Source organism: Pteronotus mesoamericanus, unplaced genomic scaffold, assembly GCF_021234165.1.
Source record: "Pteronotus mesoamericanus isolate MK-2021 breed Mesoamerican mustached bat unplaced genomic scaffold, CSHL_Meso_final contig_347, whole genome shotgun sequence".
Classification (NCBI taxonomy): domain Eukaryota; kingdom Metazoa; phylum Chordata; class Mammalia; order Chiroptera; family Mormoopidae; genus Pteronotus; species Pteronotus mesoamericanus.
In genome coordinates this window covers 8,278,786-8,305,102 of record NW_026555137.1, presented here as the reverse complement: position 1 = coordinate 8,305,102, position 26,317 = coordinate 8,278,786, and the positions used below count along the sequence as shown (strand labels likewise).

General features: G+C 47.7%; 1 protein-coding gene across 3 annotated transcripts; it reads left to right on the top strand.

The window, feature by feature from the left end:
• The first annotated feature begins 1,136 nt into the window (after positions 1–1,136).
• SLC30A10 (solute carrier family 30 member 10) lies at positions 1,137–26,317 on the top strand. Of its 3 annotated transcripts, none has more exons than XM_054576453.1 (4): positions 1,137–1,584; positions 18,939–19,016; positions 22,618–22,857; positions 25,164–26,317. In XM_054576453.1, exons 1-4 carry the CDS (start codon positions 1,137–1,139, stop codon positions 25,664–25,666), a joined length of 1,269 nt encoding a protein of 422 aa, XP_054432428.1. In that variant the 3' UTR covers positions 25,667–26,317. The 3 variants fall into 3 exon arrangements, with proteins under 3 accessions (XP_054432428.1, XP_054432427.1, XP_054432429.1); XM_054576452.1 differs by lacking the exon at positions 1,137–1,584 and adding an exon at positions 17,667–18,273; XM_054576454.1 differs by lacking the exon at positions 1,137–1,584 and adding an exon at positions 18,624–18,676.

Genomic DNA, 26,317 nt, shown 5'->3' with positions numbered 1-26,317 from the left:
AGCATTTTAGAACTAGCCAGTGACCGGCATTGTGTGATTTAAGCATCTTAACATCTTTGAACCTTAGTTTCCTAATATCTGAAATGATTCATCTGTCAGGATTGTTCTAAAGACTGAAGCCATGTATGTTTGGCATAGTAAGGTCACAAAAAAATGGTAGCTATAATGACTAATCAAAGAGGGGAAAAACACCCTTACAGAAAACCCTCAGAACAATGTTTGATCAAATGTCCAGGCACCTGGTGGCCCCGTCAAATTGATGCTTAAAAATGAACCCCCGCAGTCTTTAAATTCAGAAGATTGGCTATAGTAATTTCAGTTTCTGTTTCTTCACAGGATTGAGCATAGGCAAGCTACTCAGAGCAATAGAGGCCGCTATTGTTTCGCATGTTGAGGAACTAGTAAACCTTTAAGGATTATAAGCGATAGACGATAAGATTAAAAACAAAAATATTTGTTAAGTCATTATAATTTGGCTTTATTCCTGAAACTGACGGGGGTTATGTCTTCAGCTCCTGCAGTTTAAAGGTATTTTTCTATCTTTCCTGAGCATGAGGGGTTTTTTTAAGCCTTACTGTGGAGAATGTCTGGAAGTAGGGTGCTTGTGTGTTCCTGATCAGTGGGCCGGCGGCCACAATGTACCCTCGCTTCATCGTTGGGTTTCACTTGCTGTAGCTCCGATCTAGAATATTCCCCGTTCCATGCAGTGAACAGCACTCAAAGTTGTTTACACGCCAGGGAGACAGGACAGGGTGGCCTTTGTCAAAGGGCTTGTCTCACCGGTCACTGCGAGTGTGGAGGCCGGGAGGGCTGAAGCCACAGGTGCGCCACTGCATGAGTCAAAGACACACAGACACCCCACTTCTGTAATGGAACACAAACAGAAGGATGGCCTCCAGTCGCTGTCCGAGGCCCGTGACTTCCATTTCCACAGCCCCAGCTCATATGACATCTCCCCTTTAATTGCCCTTTAAACTGCTTTATGGCTTTATAGCAGCCTATAAAAGCTGATTTCAAATCTGACAAGCGCGGAGAGGCGGAAGGGGAGAGGTTTGCAGGAGCTGTGATCGCGAAACCCGGAGCTGCTCCGGGTCCTGCCGCGGGGACGAAGGCGCGCCGGGGCGCAGCGCGGCGCCATGGGGCGCTACTCCGGCCGCAGCTTCCGCCTGGTCTTCATGTGCGTAGTGAGCGTCCTCCTCTTCGTCATGGAGCTGGCGGTCGCCCACATCGGCAACTCGCTCTCCTTGGCCTCGGACGCTTTCGCTGTCCTCTCCCACCTGCTTTCCATGATCATCGGCCTCTTCGGCCTCCGGGCCAGCCATATCACGCGGCACGAGAGGAGCACCTTCGGCTTCCTGCGGGCAGACGTCGTGGGAGCCTTTGGCAACTCCATTTTCGCCGTGGCCCTGATGTTCAGCATCCTGGTGGAAGCCATCAAAAGGTTCATTGATCCGCAGAAGACAGAGGCCGCGGGGCTGGTTCTCAGTGCTGGGATTATCGGGCTCTTCTTCAATGTGCTCAACTATGTTATCTTGGACTGCTGCTACTGCTCCGCGCACGGGCCCCAGCCAGGCGCCGGCACAGGTAACGGGCTGCGCAGGTGTGGCGGCCGGGCTAGGGCGGCTGCGGTCGTGGGGGGCCTCCGGAGGGGGGCCCGATTCCTCGGGTCGGCTTCTTGTCTCTGTGACTTTGCCAAAGAGTCGCCTCCCGTCCCAAGTTCCTTGTGAGCCGGGCGGCAGCAGGCTGCTTCCGATGCCAGGGTCTTCTTTCACTTTGAGTGGCAGGGAATGAAAATGTACCCAGACAGGTAGGGAGGAAAGCGGCTGTCACCAGAGCCACTGAGGGAGCGATTGGAAGGGAAGCAGATGGGGCATTGAAAACAGTCTCTTTGAATCAGATACTTTTGCTCACCCGGCTATGGCATGGCTCTCTCTGAATTTAAAAATAATATGTTAGTGTCCCCATAAAAGATGTTCAAAAAATACTGGACTATATAACCAGCTCATGTTGAGCAGAGTATTACTGGCCAGGATGATAAATCTCTTAGGAATATATTCAAGGAGTTTTACTTAAAATGGAGAGGGGAAAAAAGTAAATGATCTAGTAAACCGAGTTCTTTTGGGGGTGGAAATATTTGTGTGCATTTATTACAGAAATCTGTCTGATTTGAGAAAAAGGGAAACTTGTATACATGAGTTTTGGGGGGAGGGCTTCAGAGTGGGCACCGCACTTATTGGGCCACCTGTCAAAAGATGAAGTGTTAGATTTTGGGAGAGAACAATAAATCTTAAACAATCAAACCACAAAACAAATTATTAGATAGAACCATTTTTTTTAATTGCCATAAGAGGAATTCTTTTTAAAAACATAGTTAAAGCTCTGGCAGAAGAGAAATCTGCTGGCGGCAGCAGACCAGGCTCAAATCTGGGCCCTCCCATGGGGCAGTGGTCGAACCTCATTACTCACCCGTGTGCTCATGTGGGAGGCAAGGCCACAGGACTAAGTGGGATCCTCAGTCTTGAGCACTTAACAGGCACTTGGTAAAGAATAACTGTTGTTTTTCTAAAAATGACAATGCAAGCCTTTGCATTATGTGATAATCCGGGATCCTTGCGTTCTAATGGCTCACCTGGATTTTAAGACATTTCAAGATCTTCCTCATTTGATATGGATCAGTTTTCTGCCCCCAGTAGGGCCATTTACTTGCCAGAGGAGCCTGGGTCAACGCTTGCCTTTTTTATGTACGCCCCCTGGCTTTGCTCCTACTGTAGACCACGTCAGCTGGGCCAGTCCTTTATCCAGTCTCCATCTCGATTTTCCCATTCGTACAATGCACTTGAGGAGAGCGCCTGTGGTATGTGTTAAGGACAGAAAACTGAGAGTCTCTGTCTTTAATCAGCTTAAGGAACAAATTGGCCTCATCTTTTTAAAAAGACAATAATGAGTTAACATGAGACCCTACACCTTGTTTACATCAGTCATCATAAGATACGACTTGAGGTTCCAGATCATTAAATCCATATATACATTCGTGTGTGTGTGTGTGTGTGTGTGTGTGTGTGTGTGTGTAATGTATTAGTGGCTAACTAAATTTAAGGTAAGAAAGCTGGCATCAAACAAGTTCTTATATAGACAATGGAATTGTCACCTTTACTAAATTCACCATTATGGTTGTAGTTCGAATTTTGTCTTTACTCTTGACTTGTTTTCCGGCACACAACAAAAGCAATGTAGGCAAGGGCTTTGGGCCTTTGGCCAGCAGGAAAATTGTTAAACAACTATTGTTCTGTTTGTAAAAATTGGAGTGTTATTGGATAGGTCTTAAACTCTTGTTTGTGTCAGTTCTGAGATAACAAGAAGAGGCTGAAGACACATATTTCAGTGCTGCCTTGATTCCAAAGTACCTATTTTCTTGAAGTGTTCGATGCTGTATAGTACTCTACTCTAAATAACTAAGTATAATAAGTACTGCATATACATAGCTAGTCTTTAAGACCCATGTTCTATATTAACATTATTATTTTGGTAGCTTTAGGTATTGATGAATTTTTTTTGTTAGGCATTTTAGAGTGTTTAAATCCGCCAAGTAATTTTAGGATAGCTACTTAACTTCTTAGCATATATGTCTCGAGTTATATATTTATCACTTTTACTAAAACATATATTTTGATAGTCTTCCCATCACCTAAATTAGCTTAAAGTGTAAATATTTGGGTTAGATGGATCTCAAAAACAGACATCAACCCAATTTCAATAGTCTTCTATTCCAAGAAGAAATGTAATTAATCCATACATACCAGTTTATACCAGGAGGTTTAAAACATGAGGGAAAAATGATTCTTGGCTTCAAAAGATTCAACCTACACCTAGGATAAAGAGCTTCTATGTGTCTAGAATCCTAGCTCAAAGCATTTTGAAGTGACTGTCAGCTAAAGCACTGTGGTACCCTCTGCTTTAGTGATCAGAAGCCAGTAATCATCGCTTCTGTGAAATCTGTGGCCAGAGAGAATTTTTGACTTGGCATGTCTTCAGTCTGCCCTGGTTCTGTGCGTCTTTTACTTGTCCTGCTTTATCCACCTGGTGCAGGGATTGTTGACACCAGTTAGATTTTGTGTTTGAGGTCCTAGAAAAGTAAAAAAATAAGACCTTGAACTTTAAATATTAACAAAACAGGCTGTATCTATAGTTAAGACGTTAAACATTAAGACTTTAAACATCTCTGGGGAATCATGGAGTAAGGTACGTTGGTAAATCAGACAGACGAGCCAGAGAATTAAAAAGAAACACACGCACACACACACACACACCTGGGAGAAACGGACGTCTGGAAGATTTGTTTAGCTGAGATGAGGGGGCCTGGAAGCCTTACTCAGTAGCTAGCCAGGGTGAATTTACCCCAACATGGAACAGTGATGGTGAAGCAGGTTTGGGGGCAAAATGAGAAAAGCAAATAGTACAAGCATGAAAGGAAAAAACAAACAAAAGAGATTTAAAGTCCAAAATTTGGATGGCTCTGTGTGGGTGTGTTTGGGGTAGGAAGAGGGGGAACAAGATCCCTAGGGTTCAGACCCTGGGAAGTGCGTGGCCTTCCTGTTTTCTCTCGCTGGGCTTAGGGACCAAATTTGCTTCGTTTCCATGTTTTCCTCTTCCTTGCTTACTTTATTTGATTTCCCTTGACTTTCACATTATCTTTTATGTTTGCGTTTTATTTTTGATAATTTTTCAGCCTTGAGTTTTCTTTAAAATGTCACTAAGGTTTCTCTTATGCCCTTGACTTGGACTTGATCAGATACCTTGCTGTGTGTGTGCAGTTCTGTCTCAGATAGATCAGACTTTTTGTTTATCTAATTTATAAGTGACAAATTTACATCTGAAATACCCCCTTCTTCTTCTCCTTCCCCCTCTTCTTCTTCTTCTTCTTGCCATTCCCTTTTTCTAATTTATAAGTCACAAATTTACATCTGAAATATCTGCTTCTCCTTCTTATCATTATTGTAACCAAATGCCCTTCCTTCCATTTTATTTGTTATTTTTGTTTTGATTCCGGATTGCACTTGCATCTGGGAAACACATTGCATCTTTTACCAGAGAGTGACACTTACAATATTCCTGCTCACTACAGAGTTTAGAAATTTCCATGAATTCAAGGCTCCAGATATTTGTTTGTTTGGCTGGTTGGTTGGTTGGTTGGTTGGTTGGTGGCACTTCCTTTGAGCTGTGTAGGCCTGTGAATCCTGTCTCCTAAGGAGACTTCTCTGTCATTCTCTTGATTTCAGCCTGAGGGTCTGCCTCGGCAGGGGTCAGGGGTCGGAGCTGACAGGTTTGGAAGGTTGAAGCTGGCCCCCAGGGCCCCTGCGCCTGTCTGGGGCTCCTCTGCTAACTGTCTTCGCACGGCTTCTGCGTGCTGTGGGCCTTGACGAGCACATCATCCGGCTACACCTTTCGTTCGGAAGTTTGTGAGAAGACCCTGGTGTTTTGCTTCCTTGGCGTTTTTCTCACAGGAAGGCTTGGCTGAATCGTTAATGTTTAATGGTTTAATCAGGTTCTTAAAGTTCTTCCCTTCCTTCTCTACCACATGGAAGGCTGGCGTTGTTGTTGGACTTTTTCCCTTTGACTTTGCCATTGTTTTCTGTGTCAGTCACTTGTTTTTCCAGCGTAGATTGTTTTTTGCTTATCACAGTGAGAGAAATGAAGTCAGTGTTTTCTGGATCTGCCAAAAGCAACTGTTGTCCAAACAAATCCTGTCGACTCTCACCTCTGAGTTGGACAATCTCACTTGAAAGGCATTTTCCAGCTAAAACAAAAGTCGAACTGTTACGTTCTTTCCTCGACCCCCGTCGGGGTATCTCATTCTCCCCGTACCTGTCCTGGGGTCCTAACTGTGTCTTGATTGACCTGTTCCCACAGGAAAACAGGCAGCCCCCACACCCACAGTAACTGTTTGGCTTTGAAGCTCACCTAATACTTTAAATGCCCATGATAACCGTCCCAGGCTCATCTTCTCAAATAGTTCCAAACTCTACAGGGGCTTTGTATAGCTCTACCAGCCTTCCATGGTAATTTCCGGTTCTGGGTGCTGCCTAACAAACCCTCATGAATTTCATGGCATCAGACAACAGTCATTTTATGATGTTTGGGATCCGGGGGCCAGGATTTGGCAAGGGCGCAGCGGGCACAGCCTGTGTGCCCCACGACGTCTCAGACGTCTGAGCTGGGGAGACTCAGAGGCTGGGGGACTTGGTGGCGGGAGGCGGCCTCCTCACAAGGCTCTTTCACTCGGGTCTGGCTCCCGGGTTGCAAGGTCTCCAAGTCTAGGACTGCTGACTGGACCACCCACACATACCTCTCCGTGTGGCGTGGCTTCCTCCCACTCAAGCGGCCATGGGACACCGTGTGTGATGGCTTGGAGTTTCCAATCTGAGTGTTCATTCATTCCCCTGACGTATGGGTTCAGCGCCTCTTCTGGCCCAGCCTCCAAGTGTCTGGATTACAAGCAAGTAACAAGGTGGAAGGGGTGTCAAGCCCATAGACCCCACTTCCGGATGGAAGGAACATCAAGGCCACCCTGTGAAGGGCCCTGTGGACTCAGAGACGTGGCTGTGGCCGTGGAGTGGCTATTGGACAGAGAGCAGCTCTTCTCCTTGACTCCGGCTCTCATCTTCGGAACAGACGGTCCGCACTGTCTGCCCTCGGGCGGCACATCTATCACTTCCACGGGCAAAAGCCACGCCCTGCGCCCCAAGGCCCCGCAAGTCTCATGCCCTGGACATCAGCTTCTCATCTGGGACCTCATCCTCTTCCTCAGGGCCACGGCCAGAGAGCGCCGCCAGGGAAGAACTGGGAGCTGAAGGGACAGAGGGCCCGCTCTCCACACACCCAGCATCAGCCGTGGGGCAGATGGAGAAAACCGCCCATTTCCCTGGTTGCTTTTTTCCGGACAGTAGTCATAGCTTTAAGGGGGTGACTTCCAATAACTCCCTGGGTGTGGTTTCCTGTGGTGGCAGAGGAGGGGGGGAAGGGGCATTCTAGATCTCAGTCAGCTATTTGACATCTTGCCTTTCTGTCTCTGATCCTACCTCGATATCCCAGCCCCTAACCCTAACCCTAACCCTAATCTGATCTCCCCTTTAAAGAAGATGGAGTTACCTGTGCATTTTCTTCTTTCCTTTCTCCTTCTGTTCCTCCCTTTCTTTCTTTCTTTCTTTCTTGCACCTGTGTAGCCTCAGGAAAGCCGCCTCTTCCCCAGCTCAATCTGTCTGTTCTTTCTGACTGCAAACTCTCCCTGCTCTCATTTTCTTTGCACAGTAAAGACTGAAACACAAAGTAAAGTCCAGTCTTAAAAACTCACACTCACGCGAAGACCTCAGAAAATAGCCCTCTGTCTGCAGCAACGCCCATTCCTGTGTAGGCTGTGCAGAGGAATCGCCCGCTCTGATCCACCAAGGTCAAAACACTGCCTGGCTCACGCTTACGGGGCCTTAGAACCACCAGCTCCTGTCCTGGTCTTACCAGAAACCTTGCTCTCCGGGTGTTACTTTGGCCTCTTGCTTCTTACCTTTATGCTTCTCAAGGTTCCTGCCAACTCACCAGTTTGTAGGGCTTTAGGGACTCATGAACAATACAGGGTGGGGCCAAAGTAGGTTTATAGTTGTTTGTCTTGGAAATCATACAATAATAAATAGTAACACAAGAATACGCTGCATATTTCGGGTACTCACAACTATCAACCTCCTCTGGCCCCACCTTCTACTTCTTTCTTACTCTCCTGAGTTTGGAAGCAACAGATTGGTAAGCTGTAGATGCCAGCTGAACGTGAAATATCAATTGTATTACAGATGTTGAAGGCCGTGGCTTAGACAGCGGCAAAGAGCTTCTCAAGAGTTCATCCCAGATTAAACTCACTCTGAGTCAGAGCCCCCAGGCCCTGGGCAGAGCTGCCCCCCTTCAGTGCCCATGAGCACACAGCCCAGGATTTCAGGCCTCTGTGCGGAGGCAAAGCTGACAAATGAAATGCCCAGAAGAGTTTACAGTTGAGCACGCTTCCGCTCTCTAACCTGAGCAGCAGTTGTCTGGCCTCTGGCAAGAGTTGGGGAGCGAGAGGAAGAGCCAGGAGCATTATTCCTGTCCACGGGCCCTGGTAGAAATGGGAAGCTTGGGGAATGGGGAGCCTGTTTGACACACACAGCTGGGAGCTGGGGGGCTCCAGCGTGAACCATGGAGACGCTCCACAGGGCGACCTGTTTCTGGTGGGAAGAAGCGTATTTGGGAAAGATGTTCTAGGACCATTGGAAGTCCCCAAACACCTGTGCTTGAAGTCGCTAACCCACCCTTCCCATGCAATTAGCAGATTTGGGTCGAAGTGCTCCATTCAAAGATGCTCAAATAGGGGAGATCCAAGGGGACTACTTAGAGATGTTACTGAGAAAGAAATGGAAAAAGAAAGCAGCAAAAAGGCAGATGAGAGATATGTGGCAGAATAATAATTACCCCAGGTAACAGAAGAAATTTTCAGACAAAAACATGATCATTAGCTGTCAGAATTTAGGGTGGGAAAATGGAACATCAGAAAATATTACAGACATGAAAGCCCACATTGGAAGCAGTGAGACACAGAATAAATGCTGTTGAAAACAACTTATGGTATGGAAGACAGGCTTGAGAAATGGACCAAGGAATTTAAAGTTATTGGAAGGGAGATAATATATAAGGATGAGGTGTTTCCTGAGGTATGGATCAGACAAAGATACCAGAAAAAACTATTCAAAGATATAATAGAAGAATATATCTTGAACTGAAGATTAAAAAATGGCAAATCAAAAGGGAAAGTTGATGTGGAACAATCAATACATATTTTCTGGAAAAGGTTCTGAATATCAAGCATAGAGAAAGAATGCCATAGGAATCCAGGCAGAAAAAATCCTATCATCTGTAAGGGAATGAATACCAGGCTGGATTCAGATTTCTCCAAAGCAAGGCCAAGGTACAATGAATCAATGTCCACATAGTCCCCAGAGAATATATAACATGAAACTAAGAATTTTATCTAAGTTTTGTTCATTTATTATTGGCAACAAAGTATACGTAAAACCTAGGAACACGTCTTAAAAAAACAAAACACTCAAGGAAGTTCAACTGACCAAAATATGAATCAAGATTTTGTGAATTTGAAAGCCATAGTCAAAAGACTATTAGCATTAAACCAGTTTAAAGATAGAACTAAGGCCAAACCACTTTCAGAATTTTAGATATAGAATACAATATAAATGCTTTAGATATTAGTGAGAAAACCAACAGAAAAAAAATCATTGAATAAAGTTAAATTTTCCCCCTAAAAAGTATTGAAGCGCTCATGGGATAGTGGTATTAGAAGCCTAGTAGAAATGGAACTTTCATACACTTCTTTAAATAAAAGAAAAAGAATACAATTGTTTTTCTTTGCAGATATGATTATTTACCTAAAAAAACCCCCAGGAAATATATGAAACAGCTATAAAAACTAATAAGTGAATTTAGCAAAGTCAGAGGATAGAAAATTAATATAAAAAAATCAATTTATCTTATACACTGGCAACAAACAACTGGAAAATAAAGTGAAGAAAACAATCGCATGCATTTTTGATAGAACATACATTTGTACAATATATTTATGTGGCAATTTGGCACACTATAAACAGCTTGACATACCCGCACTCTTTGACTCAGTATTTCTAGGAACTTATACTCCAAAAGATGATCAATGATACTTGCACTAGGATGTGTACTATGGAGTGTTTACATACACAATCACAGTAATGACCTCAACGATGAAAAATACAAGTGGATTAAAATGAAAACTAAATACCCATCAGGTTGCTTAAATAAACCATGTGCACCTGAGGCAATCATACGAGAGCCCACGCATGGTCTCCTAATTACAACAGTAACAATGCCTTTCCTCCTTCTATGTATTTGTATCTTCATTATCTTACTTGATGTTCAGAACATTTCTATACACAAAGTCGTGTGAGGTTCTTCTTTGCATTTTTCTGATTAGGAAACTAAGGCTCAAGAATTCAGTGAGAGACCCAAGCTGTCTAATCATTCAGGGCCAGAAATCAAGAAGCTTAGTTCCCCTCCGGAGTTTATATGAATATTCAATGCAGCCCCTCCTTTTGTGGTGATCATGAAATTATGTCTGCCAGTCCAATTACCCTGCTTCTCTCTAGTCTTCCGCCATAAAATAATAGACAATAAAGTTTTGATGGACAAAGAAGTATATTTATGATAGCTGAGAAGTTAGGAGTTTTCAAGTTGTGAAACATTTGATTTTACTAATCAGTATTTTACATTATTACTGTGTTATAGTAATCAATAGGTAATTAGTTCTGAGCTAATTATATTATTAGAACCAGGGGGAAAGAGATATTAAAAAAGAAAAAAGGTCAGTCCAAATCACCGTGAAACAGATTCCACAATGTAACTTACTAGAAGTCAGCAGTAGGTCTGCGAAGACGAGAGCCAGGAATTACGGAAAGGAGCCAGTGTCTGCAGGTCTACCCCAGGCACCTTAGAAGGCCCCCATGCACCGTCTTCTTTGGGTCTCACAGTGACCGCCTGAGAAGGGATCTCTACCTCCAGATTCCCGCTGAGAGCGCAGGCCTCAGAGAGGCGAAGTGACTTGCCCATGGCTAGCAACGGACAGAGCTACGACTGGATCCCGTATCTGAGTGGCAACAAAGCCTTTGGCACTCCATCACACACCCCTGAGCATTTATTTAACCAGTGCATTCAGCAGATCAAGGTGAAAGTATTTACTTACAGGTTTTATTTGAACCTCCCTGGCCAACACACAATAATCCCCGCAATGTCTCGGGCCAACGGCCTTTCTCATTTTCACATAGTCTAAAAATGAAGTGAAGAAATCCACAGCTTTTGTGAAAGCTTTCTGGAAATAATGACATAGGACTTAACTTAAAGCTAAAACTATGACTAGTTTTAGAATCAACATCAAGGGGGAGTTGCCCCTTTTCTTATGACTTCTAGTGCTTTTTTGCTTCCATTTGGATTGGAAACGGTCCAAAACTGACATTTCTTTTCTCTTGTTCACCAAACAGGAGTCCCACCCCAAAAGCCCTCAGTAAGTGGTGAGGAATTTTGGATGATACATGTTTCTTAAAGTCCCAATTCTGCCTTGCGTCCTTTTCCCCCTTCCTCCCAAGAGCCCCCCCCCCCGGCCCCCGCTTGTCCTCACGCTCTCTGCGCTCCCTCTCCAACCCTCATCCACAGGACTTCCCCGTGACCGAACGTCTGGCTGTGCCCTTGTGATCTGGGGACGGTAGGAAACACGTAGACCAGACCCCACATAACATGGCATTGGTCGGTACGGTCAAACCTATCAAACAGCTCAGACCCATCCGCTCTGGTGCCACATAAACATCAGCGTCTGTCTTTCCCACCGTGCACTCAGCCGTTGGTGACTTGGACTCCTGTCCTCCATGCACGGGGTCTGGCGGGAGGAAGGCCTGCTTGAGTGTGGTTGGTAGGGTGAGAATATGGGTGTAATAATTTATAGTTTTACTTTGAACATTTCACCTAAAAGGTCCTGTGGTGTGCTCGAGTGTGGTGGTGTGACATTACGGAATTACATGTTTATGATTTTGTAGAAAAAGATTTTGTAATAAAAAAGGGGCGTTATTTGTGCTGGACCCTGTGTGTTGAAGCGCTGTAATTCCCGCCATGCTTCCTATCTTAGTCCCTTTGGGCCGATGTAACAAAACGCCACAGACTGAGCGGCATACAAGCAGAATTTCTTCCCCACAGTTCGGGAGGTGGGAGTCCAAGATCAGGGCGCCAACATGGTCAGGGGAGGGCTCCTTTCTGGGTTCATGGCCAGATCCGTGTCACCGTGTCCTCACGTGGCAGAAGGGGTGTGGGGAGCCCTGAGGGGTCCCTTTTACAGGACTACAAATCCCATTCACGAGGACTCTCTCCTCATGATCTCACTACCCCTAAAGCTCCCACGTGCTAATACCACCATCTGTGGGGGGTAGGGTTCCAACACAGGAGTTATGGAACCCTTAACTCACAGACGTTCAGACCACGGCACTTTCCTTCTAGGTGTAGGGACTCAAAAATACCTTATGTCTGTGAAAGTTTCACTGCTTCTTTAACTCAGTCGCCAACTTTGGGGTCGGGGAGAAACTTTCCTCCGCCCTCAAGGTTCTTTTGGCGTAACCAGTGGTCAAAGAAACATGAGACAGATTAACGAGAGAAAATGACCAAATCGAATTATGTACATAGGGCAACTGCACATACATCAGGGAACCAACAAGAGAGGTTCAAAGACAGAAAGGGGCCCTGACTGGTGTGGCTCAGTTAGTTGAGTGCCATCCTGCAAAGAGAGAGGCCACCGGTTCGAATCTCAGTCAGGGAACAAGCCTCAATTGCGGGTTTGCTCCTGGTTGAGGTGGACACAGAAAACAACTGACTGATGTTTTTGATGTCCCTTCCCCTCTCTCTGTAAAAAAAAAAAAAAGAAAAGAAAAAGAAAGGGGATATTGGGGTGTATATGACATTCTGAGCTTCAGAGGGGAGGAGGGTCATTGCAGGGCTATAAGAAGAACCGATGTTCAGTGATTAGAAATTTGTCCTGCCCTACAGATAGGTCAAAAAAGGTCGCCTCTGATAATGTCTTATTAGGAGCAACATCCCTAAATCAAATTCCTGTAGGTAGGTAGAGCGGGTCATAAGTTTCTCTCGAGCCTGCCGGGTCTCTGTTGCCTTTAGCACGAAACAATCCACACACCCCAGAGGCACATTTCGGGGTTTTTCATTCTGAACCCAAACAAGACAAATCCTTAAATGTATATTTTTCTCGAAAAGTAACCTTAGGTGAATCTTTTGGTAAAGAGAAATATTTCCCTCTTCCTAAACTTGGATTTAAAAATCAACGTGGTGGCTATTTTTTGTCCATACTGATTGAGTCTTTTCTAAGAACCTGGCACCACACTAAGCATGATTTATATAATTTTCCCACTGAAGTCTCATGACAGCCCCATGAGATACATATGGTTATTCTCCTTAATTCGCAGATGAGGACAGAGGAGACATAAGGAGCTCACCCGGGTCACAGAGCCGGTGACTAGCAGAGCCACGATGTGGTTCCATGCCTGGCTGACGCCAAACCATTAACTCCTCCGCTCCTTTGCTTTTTGAGTTTTCCTAAAGCAAATGCAAAATTTAAGTGATCCAGAGTCAGGTCTTTTCTTAAGAAGCAAGTCATATTAATAGATGTTATGTTGGGGCTGGTATTCTTGACCACTTCCGGGACTAGTGCTCGGAGAAGATGTACCCCTTTGCTGTAAGGACAAGTGGCATTTTGGAGAAATCATGGAGGCGCCACTCAGCAGGCTGACGGGCACCGCTCTGAGCGCCTGTGAGCGCTGCCCCCTCCTGCGTGGGCTGCGACCCACAGCGCGGCCGAGTATGTCTCCCCATCAACAGCCCACCCAGAGTGGTCTTGATTTTACAATTTAATCTGTATTGTATTTTTTCCATTACCATTTAGTCCCCTTATACCCCCTCCCCCCAGCGATCACCACACTGTTGTCCTTGTCCATGAGTCCTTTTTACTTTTGCTCAATCCCTTCACCCCTTAACCGGCCCGCCAACTGGCTGTCATCTGCTCTCCATCCATGAGTCTGTCTCTGTTTTGCTTGTTAGTTCAGCTTGTTCGTTAGATTCCACATATGAATGAAATCATATGGCACTTGTCTTTCTCTGACTGGTTTATTTCACTTAGCATAATGTTCTCTAGGTCCATCCATACTGTTGCAAAGGGTAAAATTTTCTTTTTTACGGCCGAGTAGAATTCCATTGTGTAAATGTCCCATAGTTGTTTTATCTACTCATTAATTGATGGACACTTCCATATCTTGGCAATTGTAAATAACGCTGCAATGAGCATAGAGGTACTTATATTCTTTTGAGTTAGTATTTTGGGTTCCTTCGGATATATTCCCAAAAGTGGAATCGCTGGGTCAAAAGGCAGATCCATTTTTAATTCTTTGAAGTATCTCCCTACTGCTTTCTGCAGTGGCTGCGCCGGTCTGCAGTCCCACCAACAGCGCAAAAGGGGCCCCCTTTCTCCATGTCCTCGCCAGCGCTTGTTGTTTGTTGATTCATTGATGATGGCCTTTCTGACCGGTGTGAGATGATACCTCACTGTGGTTTGAATTTGCATCTCTCTGATGATTAGTGACATTGAGCATCTTTTCATATGTCTGTGGGCCCTCTGTATTCCTCTGTGGGGAAGTGTCTGTTCAGGCCCTTTGCCCATTTTTTAGGTGGGTTGTTTGTGTTTTTCAAAGTGGCCTTGACCATGACCTTACCTTTCCTTTTCACACTCATGTCTCTGTCATGGAAGAGGAGTCACCTCAAGGTAAGACGCTCCTAAAGTGACGGAATTCTAAAAAAGTTCGAGAGACAAAATGCTTCCTCTTGGGTACAAAAAGAACCTTTGTGCTACATATTATATAAATTCACCAAATCACAGTTTCACATATATAAATATTTATATAGTATATATACACTTACATATTCATATTTATAGGTAGTTATGTAAAATATAAATAAGTAAATAAAATGGATAAATATATATCATTTTATATATTACATATAATATCAGTTAGAACATCTTTCTTAAGTTAATTTTTATGACTTTGTTGGGGTGATATGGGTTAACAAAACTATGTAGGTTTCAGGTGTACGACTCTATAGCATTGCTTTGTGTGTTCACCACCCCAAGTCACGCCTCCTTCCGTCACCATTTCCCCCCTCTTATCCTCTCCTGCCTCCCCCCACCCCTTTCCCTCTGGTGTTCACTGTTGTCCGAGTCTATGAGGTGCTTTTTTATTTACGTAATCCCTTCGCCTTCTCACCCGGCCCCTTTCCCCCCTCCCTCTGCCAGCTGTCAGCCTGCTCTCTGCCTCTGAGTCTGTTCCTATTGTTAGTTTATTTCGTTCATTAGAGTCCACATATAAGTGGAATCATATGGTATTTATCCTTCTCTGATTGGCTGGTTTCACTTAGCATTACGACCCAGCGATTCCACCTCTGGGAATAGATCCTAAGAAACCCAAAACACTAATTGGAAAGAGTACGTGCTCCCCTATGTTCATTGCAGCCTTATTTACAATCGCCACGATTTGTAAATAAGCAGCCCAAGTGCCCATCAACAGATAAGCGGATGAAAAAGCTATGGTTTATGTATACCAATGGAATACTACTTGGCACTAAAAAGGAAGGAAATCTTACCTTCTGGGACAGCATGGGTGGACCTCGAAGCATTTTCCCGAGTGCATTTTGCTGACTCCCTTGGCCATCTTCACGTCAGGAGCGAGGCCCTGGGCCAGGCACGAAGGCACATCCAGGGCCCTCCTGCGCCCCCTCCTGCGCCCCCGGGCCAGTGGCAAGGTCTTGTGCTCTGCCACCACGCGTGTCTGCTGACCTCAGGCTTTTCCTCCCGCTGCGAAGCACTGAGAAGTGCTTGGGCGGGAACACCGTAGCCCTGCAGGCAAGTGCTTCCCCCAAGTCCTCCTCTCTCCCTTCAGCTGCTTTGTGGGCTGTCCTGCCGCAGGTCCCTGCGGTCTCTTGGCCTGAACGTGGCAGCAGCCAGAGCCGGGACGGAGCACAGCCTGACTCACCTGTTTGTGTATTCGAGTGTGTTGCCTGTGATTCAACGGCAATTCTGTTCCACAGGCTGTAATGACACTCACACACCAATGATAACATGGGGACCTCTGGACCTCCTCCCTCCCAGACTCTTCCTCCTCGCCCTGAACTTTTATTTCCTTCCTGTCAGGTCAGCCTTTTTTTTTTGGTTAAATAAGCAGCTCACGTTTACCAAGTACCTCCTATGTACCTATTAATCCATTTAATCTTCACTATTATTTACTCCCTTTTAATAGCAGTTCAGACACTTTAGATTATTTTGTGCCAAGTTACATGTTTTCAAAACTTTGACCGCCTGACTTCTTTTAAATTATTGATCATTGTAATACTGATTTTTTGAGAATGGTCTAGAAGATCGGTCTCCCCAAGTTCTCTGTGCAGGGTTACTTTCCTGGCAGGGCTGGAGGGGTGGAGGAGGTGCCTCTCAGGCTTGCTGAGTGTGGAGGCTTCCCTGGGAAAACGTGGAGACCTCGGATCAAGGATGGTTTAGCACAGAGGGCATTAAAAGACAAGGCTACGCTTTACAAGGCTACGCTTTACAAGGCTAAGGCAGCGAGTGAGGCTGGAATCAGAATGTTCTGCTACCGGGTTCTGTGGTTTCTTCGCGTGAGACATTTGTGGTCATTTCCAAGCCAAAAAGCACTGTGTTTTTGCAGGAATGGTTAAAGTTCAGGGTTTGCAGATGGGGGAGAGAGAATAGCAATCACCAGACTTCCCCTTCAAATCTTTTTGGGAATGAGGCAAGTTTATACGAAACCAAACCAGTAAAGAAGCCTGCAAGGCCCCCACCCCACTCCCTACGCTGACCAAGCGCGAACACCCTTCTCCGAAGACCCCTCGCTGGGCCTCTCTCGCAGCCCTGGATCCCACGCTCCTCTGGACAACTTTCACTTGGAACAGATCCTCTGTCAACACTGAAGACGATTTGGAATGAGCCTTCATGGGGGGTTAGTCGGTTGACCTGTGAGTATCAGGTCATGCTGTGGGGGACGCAGGGGCTGCACTGAATATCCTCTCCAGGGGAGTATGATACAAGGACACAGAACAGGACTGCCCTGCCTCCCCGATGGGACCCGTGCTTCTGGGGGCTGGGTGGGCAGTCCCATGGGCACAGTGGTGTCACCCGTGCGCTCCTCGGGGCTGTCTGTCCTTCACCTGGGAGGGCAGGCCTTGTGCATGACGATCCCTAAGGGGGGGGGGTCAGGGGTGGCACTGTGCGAAGAGGGGTGACAGAAGCGATGACGTGCCCTTTATGAAGGCTGTGAGCAGGCAGAGAGGATACAAGTTACACCGCGGGTGGTCGCGGAGTGGGAGCGCTGCGCGAGGGGTCAGCTCAAAGTGCTCGGAGCGCCAAGCAGGGAGCGCCCCGAAGGGCGGGGTTGGCCAGGGGAGCGCACCCAGGCCTTACCTGCTAATCAGGACTCTGTAATGCAAGCCACGTCTGGGCCTGTACGCAAAGCTGTGCACGTCCACTACGGCCAGCACACCCACAGCGGGCAGGTCCTTATCATGAAGGGCCGGCAGGGTTTTGGTGATGGAAGGCATTAGACAAGGGAGTGAGTCCTTGGGTGGATCGCACTTCGGCTTGGGGGTGGGGGGGCGGGGTCTGTGAGAAGTGACAGGCAGACACGCTCCCTCTTCTCAGCAGCTCCCTGCCGTGCCCAGTTCTGTCCTAGAAGGCTAGACGTTGGCTCTTGGCTGCCTGCCAGGGGAAGCCTGGGACGCGAGGGAGGGGAAGAGGCCACCGGCGGAGGCGGCGTAAGGTCTGTGTAGATACGGCCGCCGCCCGGCCCAGTCCTTTAGACTCTGGCCATGCAGGGACTGGACGCTCTGCCTCCGCCTTATAAAGAGCCCAGCGCAGGGCGGCGGGGAGGCCGGGAGGCGGGTACCGGGATCGGCGAAGTTGGGGGCGCCACCTGTCGCAGCGGCCGGTCCGGCGCGCGCACCGCGGAGGCATGGGCCGCTACTCGGGCAAGACGTGCCGCTTAATCTTCATGCTCGTGCTCACGGTCGTCTTCTTCGTGGCCGAGCTGGTGTCGGGCTACCTGGGCAACTCGATCGCTCTGCTCTCGGACTCGTTCAATATGCTGTCGGACCTGATCTCGCTGTGCGTGGGGCTGAGCACCGGCTACATCGCGCGCCGCGCCCCCGGGGGCTTCCGGGCCACCTACGGCTACGGGCGAGCCGAGGTGGTGGGCGCGCTCTGCAACGCGGTCTTCCTCACCGCGCTCTGCTTCACCATCTTCGTGGAGGCCGTGCTGCGCCTGGTGGAGCCCGAGCGCATCGACGACCCTGAGCTGGTGCTCATCGTCGGCACCCTGGGGCTGGCGGTCAATGTGGTGGGGCTGCTCGTCTTCCAGGACTGCGCCACCTGCCTCTCCTGCCTTCGCCGCTGCCGCCGCCGCCCGCAGCAGGTGGCCAAGGGCGGCGCTGACGGCGCTTTCGAGGGACCGCAGGGCGCCGCCTGCACAGCCCCCGGCCCGGACGCGGCCGTGACCCTTCGCGTGGCCTCTCAGGGGAAGACCGCGGGGAAGGGGGCGATCGTGTTCGCCAACATAGCAGGTGCCTTTCTGATGCATCCTCTGGACCACTTTGTCCTTCCCTCCTCCCGCCTCTCGCGGTCCCCTCCTCCTCTTCCCACGCCCTTTTTTTCTCCTCTCTTCTTTAAAAAAAAAAAAAAAAATCCATTTCCTCTGCAGTCCTGCTTTAATCCTCTTCTGCTAACTCAACGTATGTCCCACGATTTCTTTTATTCTCCACGTTTCTCCTGGATCCCCGGGTCCGCTTTGTGTGTATTCCCTTCCCCCTATTCTTTCTGTACAGAAATATTGATTTCCTTGGAAATCAGTTATCGTTGGGCAACAGATAGCACTCCCCACTCCTCCCCCCTTTTTCAGATGCTATCTGCACTTTTTCCCCCCTCTCTCTCCCTTTGTCCATGCTTCTGTTCCCTCGGGAATTATGGGTGGGTGTGGGGGGGAGGTGCCACTCGCCTCTTTTTATTATAATTGTGTGAAATTTGTGAATGAAGTCTAGGGGTAGACGGCAAGGCTAATGTCAAGACCAGCATGGACTACTGGTTCTGTGTGTGTGTGTGTGTGTGTGTGTGTGTGTGTGTGTCTGATAAGCTAGGAGAAATTTGAAATAACAAACCTTTTTTTTGAGACCATTGGTTCTTTTTGTTTGTAGAACTTATACACAACACAAGGTTTCTTCTTTGAATGCAGGTGATCCCCTGAACATCCAGAATGAACCGGAAGAGACGATGAAAAAGGAGAAGAAGTCGGAAGCCCTGAACATCCGAGGTAAGGAAGTCTTCGGGTCAGCTGGAAATCCTTTTCAGAGATCCACATGGGCTGGGCTGTGCTCTTGGCTTTCTGTTTGCCTTTGAACGAGGTGTGTGAGACAGCAGGCAGGTTACATGCATAGACTATGACCCTGGCTCTTGCACCATCGCCTCATTGATTCCGAGGGAGATGCTCGCTGCTACTGACCGACCCTTGCCCGACTCAGACCCGAGCTCGTGCTGCCTGCTCCAGAGCCTCCCAGGTCGGGGCCTGTTCCCATTTCCCCCGCTTTTGCCCAGCCATGGATCTCGCTACCATAAAATGCGGCCTGTTTTAGCTGACGATCATTTTGGTAAACGCGGGAAGTGAGTAGGTGGGCAGCTATCTAAGGCAGCATCGGTGAATGACCCTCATCGCCCCGGTTCTTTCTGCCAAAGATCTGCTTCCGCGATGGGCCTGTTGCCTGACTTGAATGGCCACGTCCAGGGCCAAAGTGGGGGTTCTGGGGAGGCACATGGAAGGTACCTCCCAAGTGCTCAAGGTCAGAGCACGGGGCGAAGGCCAGCCCAGGGAGTCCTGAGGTGCAGTTCTCACCAGGCACCAGAACTGTGTCTACCATCTCTCCTTCCCAACTCGTCGGACACTGACTTTGTTTTGGGTCAATCCTCAGCCTTGATTTTGAGAATTTCAACAAAGACTCTGCTACCTTTTACTTTCAGACGGTTTGGGGAAGACCGTAGTGGGCTTAGATGGAAATAATATAAAGGAAAACTAATAATCCAGGAGACAGCTTTATTTTTGAGTCTCACAACTGTTTTACAAAGTGATACCCAGGATGGATCTATAGGGAAAATCAGAAAATAACAATAACATGTGAGCTCATAAAAATTCTAAATGAATTAGTTTGTGAAACTTAGCTGCAACGTGGGAATTTCTTTCTTTTTATTTGTTTAGTTTTTATTTTATTATGGGCATGATAGAATCAACTAAGGGAAAGCTCTTAGAGTAGAACAGAATATATAGACATTTCTAAATAATAAATTAACATCATTAAGCTATATAGTCTTATATCCACAGAAACAACCAACGCCAATGAAAGCATTGAGATTTTTAATAGTTTTGGGATTTTAAAATGAGACATGACTTAGTGACACTGGTTTTGTTCTGTGACATGTGATAATCTGCTCCTCTCAGGGGTTGAGAAAGTTTTCTCTAAGAGCTTTCGTTCTTCACCCATTATTTTATTATATAATTTTTTTTAAAAAAAATTTTATTTCTTCAATCACAGTTTATATTCAGTATTAGTTTGTATTCATTTTAGGTGTACAGCATGGTGGTTAGAGAATCATGTGCTTTCCAGCAACAGGGAACTGCTGAAGAGCTCAGTGGTGAATCTTCTTGGAAAGGGAATCTGTAATAAACAGTCACCATCCTTTATCTTTCTTCTTTTGGGTTCCCTTTAAAAAACGTATGTTGTAGGTTTTTAAGATTGAGCTCACCATCCTATCACTTTAACTTTTCAAAGCATATTCTGCTAACGAATCATTCTTCTGTCATAGAAAAAGAGAACAGGTAAGTGGAAAGAGGCCAAGGAGAATTAAGAACAGGTACTGATAGATAGTGTGGCCTAATTTGGGAAGCATAACGTAGGGGACACGTGGAGTCTTGCTAATTTTCAGGCTAAAGCCGCCAGCGCTCCTGGGTAGAAAACCGCCGGGGGTAAAACGCCTTATTGTACCTGGTGGTGCCTGTGGTCCTCAGGCACTGACGTGAGCGCACCCCTAGCTCCCTACCCAGGCAAGTGAGGCAAGCGGCCGAAAGGCTGGGGTGTGGGCTCAAACGGCCTGCGCTTGGGTCCTGGCTCTGCCCCGTAAGGCTCTGTGACCTCCTCTCTAGGCCTCTAATGTCCTCGTCTTTAAAATGAACACAATCATATCTACTTCCTGGATGGTGCGAGACAAAGTACACGCAGTCTCAGGCCCAGGCCCGAGGGAGGAAAAGCAGCTGCGAGCTTTATGGCGTGCCTGCTCCGTGCCAGGCCCCATTCACGATGAGTCACTCAGGGTTTGCTGTGGTCTCACAGGCGGAGGTGCTGGCGTCCAGGTGGCGAGCTCGGGGAGCTGCCGGGCTCACCGCTGGGCTGCCTCGGCCAGGCTGAGCTCAGAGCTGAGCTTTGGCCAGCGGGGACCACCCGGTATTTCGGAATGGGGGGAGGCTGGCCTCACCTTAGGTCCAGAGTCTGCATCTTAGAGCCATGATTCAGGGGAAGACCACAGAATGTTAGGGCTGGGAAGACCTTAGGGAAAAGACCTCTCCCCTTTCCCCTGCCCAGATGAGGAAACGGGGTCCAAGGAATCTGGCAGCTTTCAGAGTCACCGCCGCTCGCTGGTGTCCTGGTGTCCCAAGGGCAGGGCTGGTGTCCCAGGCTCTTCCCAGGAGCGCACACTAACTACTGCCTCTGGGCTCCACCCAGCCCCCTGGATGCTCACATGTGTGACAGTTAAGCCACCGCTTTAGGAAGCAGGCGTCTCCCCCAACCTGCAGGGGATCAAACAGCCGATGGGGATCATCGAGAACAGAAATCATTTCTTGGTTTGCATTTCCGTTTCTCTCATTCCAATGAAATTTTAAAAATGCGTTGTATTGATATTCTATCATCCTCCTCACAAGATCTTCACCTAAATTCATTAAATCGCAGTTTACTTTGTCTAACAAGCCATTGGACATCTAGGCTTTCTTTGCTGGGACTGCGTGTTTTCAGTATCACAAGGGAACTGAAGGGAAGCCTCTGGAAACTGGCTCCTTCATTAAAGGCATCCACAATTTTTGTTATCTGTAGAATTTTAATTTTCTTTTACTGGCTCTTTACACAGTGGGAACAGGGCTGGAGTCCCTGTTCTTGAGGATGTCTTAAACCAAATGTGGTTTAGGCCCTGGCCGGGTTGCTCAGTGGGTTAGAGCCTTGTCCTAATGTGCCAAGGTTGCGGGTTCAATCCCCAGTCAGAGCACAAAGGAGACGCAACCAATGAGGGCATGAATAAGTGGAACCACAAATTGATGTCTCTCTCTCTCCTTTCCTTTCTCTCTCTCAAACCAATAATTTTTTTTTTTAATTCCGTTTAAATGACCACGGGCTAAGTGAGAAGGAGGCAAAGGCACGTAGGGGAGGGGCAATGGGATCCAGGTAGAGGGAAGACAAAGAATAAAAGATGTATCCTATTCCCTTTCCTCTTAAAAATGTTTAAACCAAACAGAAGTACAGGCTGAAAGAAAGAGAAATCATTTGCGCAGCCTCTGTTCTCCAGCTCGGCGCCCTCTGAAGGGTGCTGGGTGGCGGCAATGTGACATGGTGACCTGGCCCAGTCCCTCTTCCTGCAGGTGACCGCAGCTCAGAGTGGTCCCAGGTCGGTCCCCCTCCCACTTCTTAGAGGCCGGGGGTTCTGTTTTCTGCAAAACAGTGGCCATTTTTTAAAAAGAAATTGGAATCCACCCTGGTGTTCTAACCCAAAAGAAAACCAACAGCAATACGTCTTCACAGACGTGGGACCCTGAGTCCCTGAGGGTCACGGGGCTCCGCAACCTGGATCTGCGCCCCACGGCCTTGCTCTCTCCCCGCCAGGTGTGCTCCTGCACGTGATGGGCGATGCCCTGGGCTCGGTGGTGGTGGTCATCACGGCCATCATATTCTACGTGCTGCCCCTGAATGAGGACGAACACTGTAACTGGCAGTGCTACATCGACCCCAGCCTGACGGTCGCCATGGTCGCCATCATCCTGTCATCTGCCTTCCCGCTCATCAAGGAGACCGCCGCCATTCTGCTGCAGATGGTCCCCAAAGGAGTCAACGTGGAAGAGCTGCGTAAGTCGGATGCCCCTTCCTGTGCCTTAGGCCGGAGGGCCAGCGCTAATGCAGGGCGGCGCCTGCGTCCTGCATCCGGGACGAGGCGCGCCCGCGGGAAGGGAGACACCGCTCCCCTGTTCTGGAGCTTAGCGGGCCGGAGCACGGGCTCCAGGAGCCCGAGGTCCTTTGCAGCGCGGGACTCGGCGACACAGCTGCCCATTTGGGGAGAACGTCGTGCTCAGGCAGTAACGCTTCCTGGCTAGCACGTCGGAGATTCATTTTCCCTCCGGGGAGGCCACTCTGCCAAGGACTTGCTTTTGCGCCTCCTCATTCTGAAGCCACGATCGCTTGCACCCTAGGCCCTGCTTTCTCGTCAGCGGAGTTTTATGGGCGCGTTGCCCGCTGTGTCTCTTACAGCACTGCAAAAGGATAGTGTGTAAATTCCCATCATTTGCCACCTCGCTCCACGGCGAAGAATGGTTGGGTTTTTTTATTGTTGTTCGTTTGGGGTTTTTTTGCCCTCTTCTAACACAAGGTCGAACTCTCACTTGAGTTCTGTGCCTCTGAGGGGAAGTGTTAGAGACTTTGTAGAATTTCTGAATGGGAACTATCCAGATGTTGGTGAGAAACACCGCATGTGCCACTTCATTTTTAGTGTTTCTAAATGGAAGTGATGTTTCTACAGAAAAAAGTTTTTGTGGGGATTTGCTAGTGTGCGTTCTACCATGGAGCCAGTGAACATGACATAGAGCCCCGGTCCGCCACGCGGCTATGAGGCTGGGAGCTGGGAGAACTTGTTGAGGAAAAATACCTGAAATTAGATTGACATGGGTCTTAATACACTGGGTGGCCATGGCTAGACGGTCCCCTGCGGAGGCCGTGACGGCCCTGTGAAGGCCGTGGCCCGGCGGCCGGCTGCTGATAGCGGCGTTGGGGCCCGGCCTTACGCATCGGCTTTGACTCCTTCTGTGATCTTTCCCCTGGATATTCTTTTTACTTTTTGTTGTTGCTGTTGTTGTTGGTCTCTTCTTTGGCAGCATTGGTGAATTGACTGTCCCTCTGAGAGGCAGGTAGGTGGGGACAGCTCTCTGGCCGCTTTCAGGGACGGAGCTGAAATAATCAGCCTCCATTTCCTGGGCCTGCTCTGGGCTCAGTGACGTGGGCAGGTTGGGAGAAGGAGACACTGAGGAGCGGATATATATGTGTGTGTGTGTGTATATATATATGTAAAAAGAGATATTTAAAACATAGATAATAATCACAACAGCCACACTTTTATGGCCCTTATTAGACGCTAGGTATTCTAAGAGATTTACTTAAATTAACTCATTTTCGTCCTTAAAATAATCTTGTGAAATACTATCTTTTTCATTTCTAATTTATGGATAAGGAAACTCAGGGACAGAGGGGCTAGGTAAATGGGCCAAGGTCACGCAGGTAGTGACTAAAGGTCATGACCTAACTGGGATTCAGACTCCCGTTGGCTGTAGTGGCTCTCTGCCCGTAATCACTGTTCAGTGCCATCTCTCTACATCCTAATTTAAGACAGTATGGAAAAAATAGAAGAGCCTAAATAAGAGAAGGGAGCTCTTTTATAATCCTGCCCCCCAGAAATTACCACTCCCAATATTTTTGTATTAATCATTCAGTAAAACAAGACTTATCTGCCTAAAAAAATTTTTTTGATGTATATACACTGATGTTTTGTAAAAAAAAAAAAAAAAAGGTCATGCTATATGTATAGTTTAGCTATTTGCTTGTTTCTCGTATCCTTAAATAGGCAACTTAATTTTTCACGACCGTATCATATTCTATCACAGAATTGATTTAACTATTTCCTCATTGTTTCCGTTTTTTAAATTTATACGAAGAATATCGCCCGAACCATTCTTGTAAGTAGTATTTGGTGATCTCCTGTAGGTTCAATTCCTAGTATCAGAATGGCCGACAAACGTCCTAGGTCCGCACGACCCAGTTACCCCCTGTGGTATAAGCTCCCTGCTTTGTATTCCTGCCGGCTGTCCACTAGCAGGCCCTTCCTTTGTAACCCCAGCCACCCTCGGCATCTGTGGCTGCTGCTGTTAAACTTATTTTCTCGAATTGCCTTCTATGGGCTAACCATGTCCGGTAGAGGAGTTCAGAGAAGAGAAGGAAGGTGATAGGGAAACGGCCTGGTGTAGGTGAGGCTCTTTTTCTTCCTGTTATTCTTAGTAAATACATCATTCTGGTGAGAATGCTTAAAAGGGATGATACCCCCCCCGAAAGCAGTTCCACGCTGCAATTCTAGCTCTCACCCGGGCTGTCGTCTGTCTCCCCTGTTCTAGTGAGCAAGCTCTCCGCCGTGCCAGGCGTCAGCAGCGTTCATGAAGTGCACGTCTGGGAGCTGGTGAGCGGGAAGATCATCGCCACGCTGCACATCAAGTGTCAGAAGGACAGGGGATACGCAGACACCAGCGCGAAAATTCGAGAAATCTTCCACCACGCAGGAGTCCACAATGTGACCATCCAGTTTGAGAGCGTGGACGTGCAGGAACCCCCGGAGCAGAAGGACATGCTGTCACTCTGCAGCTCCCCTTGCATCTCCGAGGCCTGTGCCAAGCACCTGTGCTGTCCGCCCCGTGCGCTGCCCCTGGCCCACGTCAACGGCTTTGCCGAGCACAATGGCTGTCCTCCGCGAGACCTGTACCGGAGTGAAGGCCTCGGCGGCGGCGAAGTTAGAGAAGCAGCTATTGAAGTGCCTTTGGACAGCTGCGTGAGCGCTCATGGACGACAAGATTTCACCAAAACTCAGGAGGACCTGTGTTATAGCAACAGCACATATTTTTAACCTGGGACCCACGGACACACACTGGACAGATGAGGCACTTTAAACCTGCCGGCGAGGCTTGTGGAGAGAGCTGGCTGGGCCGCAGGCGCTGACCACACCCACAGCGTGCACTCTCTGTGGTCAGCGAGGGGCTGGCTCTTTGGGGTGTTCACTGACTGTGTCTGTTCATTCTTATGTGACTGGTAAGGTGACCCTTTGCAGGATCCTGGTGTCTCAGGCTGCTCGTCAACGGTTCGAGTTTGCTCTTTTATTGTCTGAAGCAAACTGCGCTCGTGTATCTACCGGGGACGTTGGAGGCTGGGACTCAGTGGCTGAGGACACGGGACTCGAAGAAGTGTTTGTTTTACACTGATTGGAACTTCCAGCCGACGCTCAGGTGAGCTCATTGCCAAGGACTCCGCAGAAACTTCGGGACTGTGATGGCTGTTTTTTCTCCATTCCACTGGAAGATTTTAAAAGGGGAAAAAGAGTCTCGTCACTGCAACCATTTTTTCTTTAACTCGTTTTTAAATAAATATAAAATGGATACCCAGTAAGACAGAAAATGCTCTCAGAACAGCAGAGGAAGTAGAGTTTCTTGGGGGTCAAAATGCTTTTTGACCATTTTGTTTTGTGAAGTGGAAAGAAAATGAATGTTTACTTTCTGCTGTG

Excerpts from the sequence above, each read along its gene's own strand:
- SLC30A10 (XM_054576452.1), top strand. The coding sequence starts at position 17,667 with ATGGGCCGCTACTCGGGCAAGACGTGCCGCTTAATCTTCATGCTCGTG. Across the intron at positions 19,017-22,617 it reads GGAAGCCCTGAACATCCGAG|GTGTGCTCCTGCACGTGATG; the intron begins GTAAGGAAGTCT and ends TCTCCCCGCCAG. Across the intron at positions 22,858-25,163 it reads AGTCAACGTGGAAGAGCTGC|TGAGCAAGCTCTCCGCCGTG; the intron begins GTAAGTCGGATG and ends CCCCTGTTCTAG.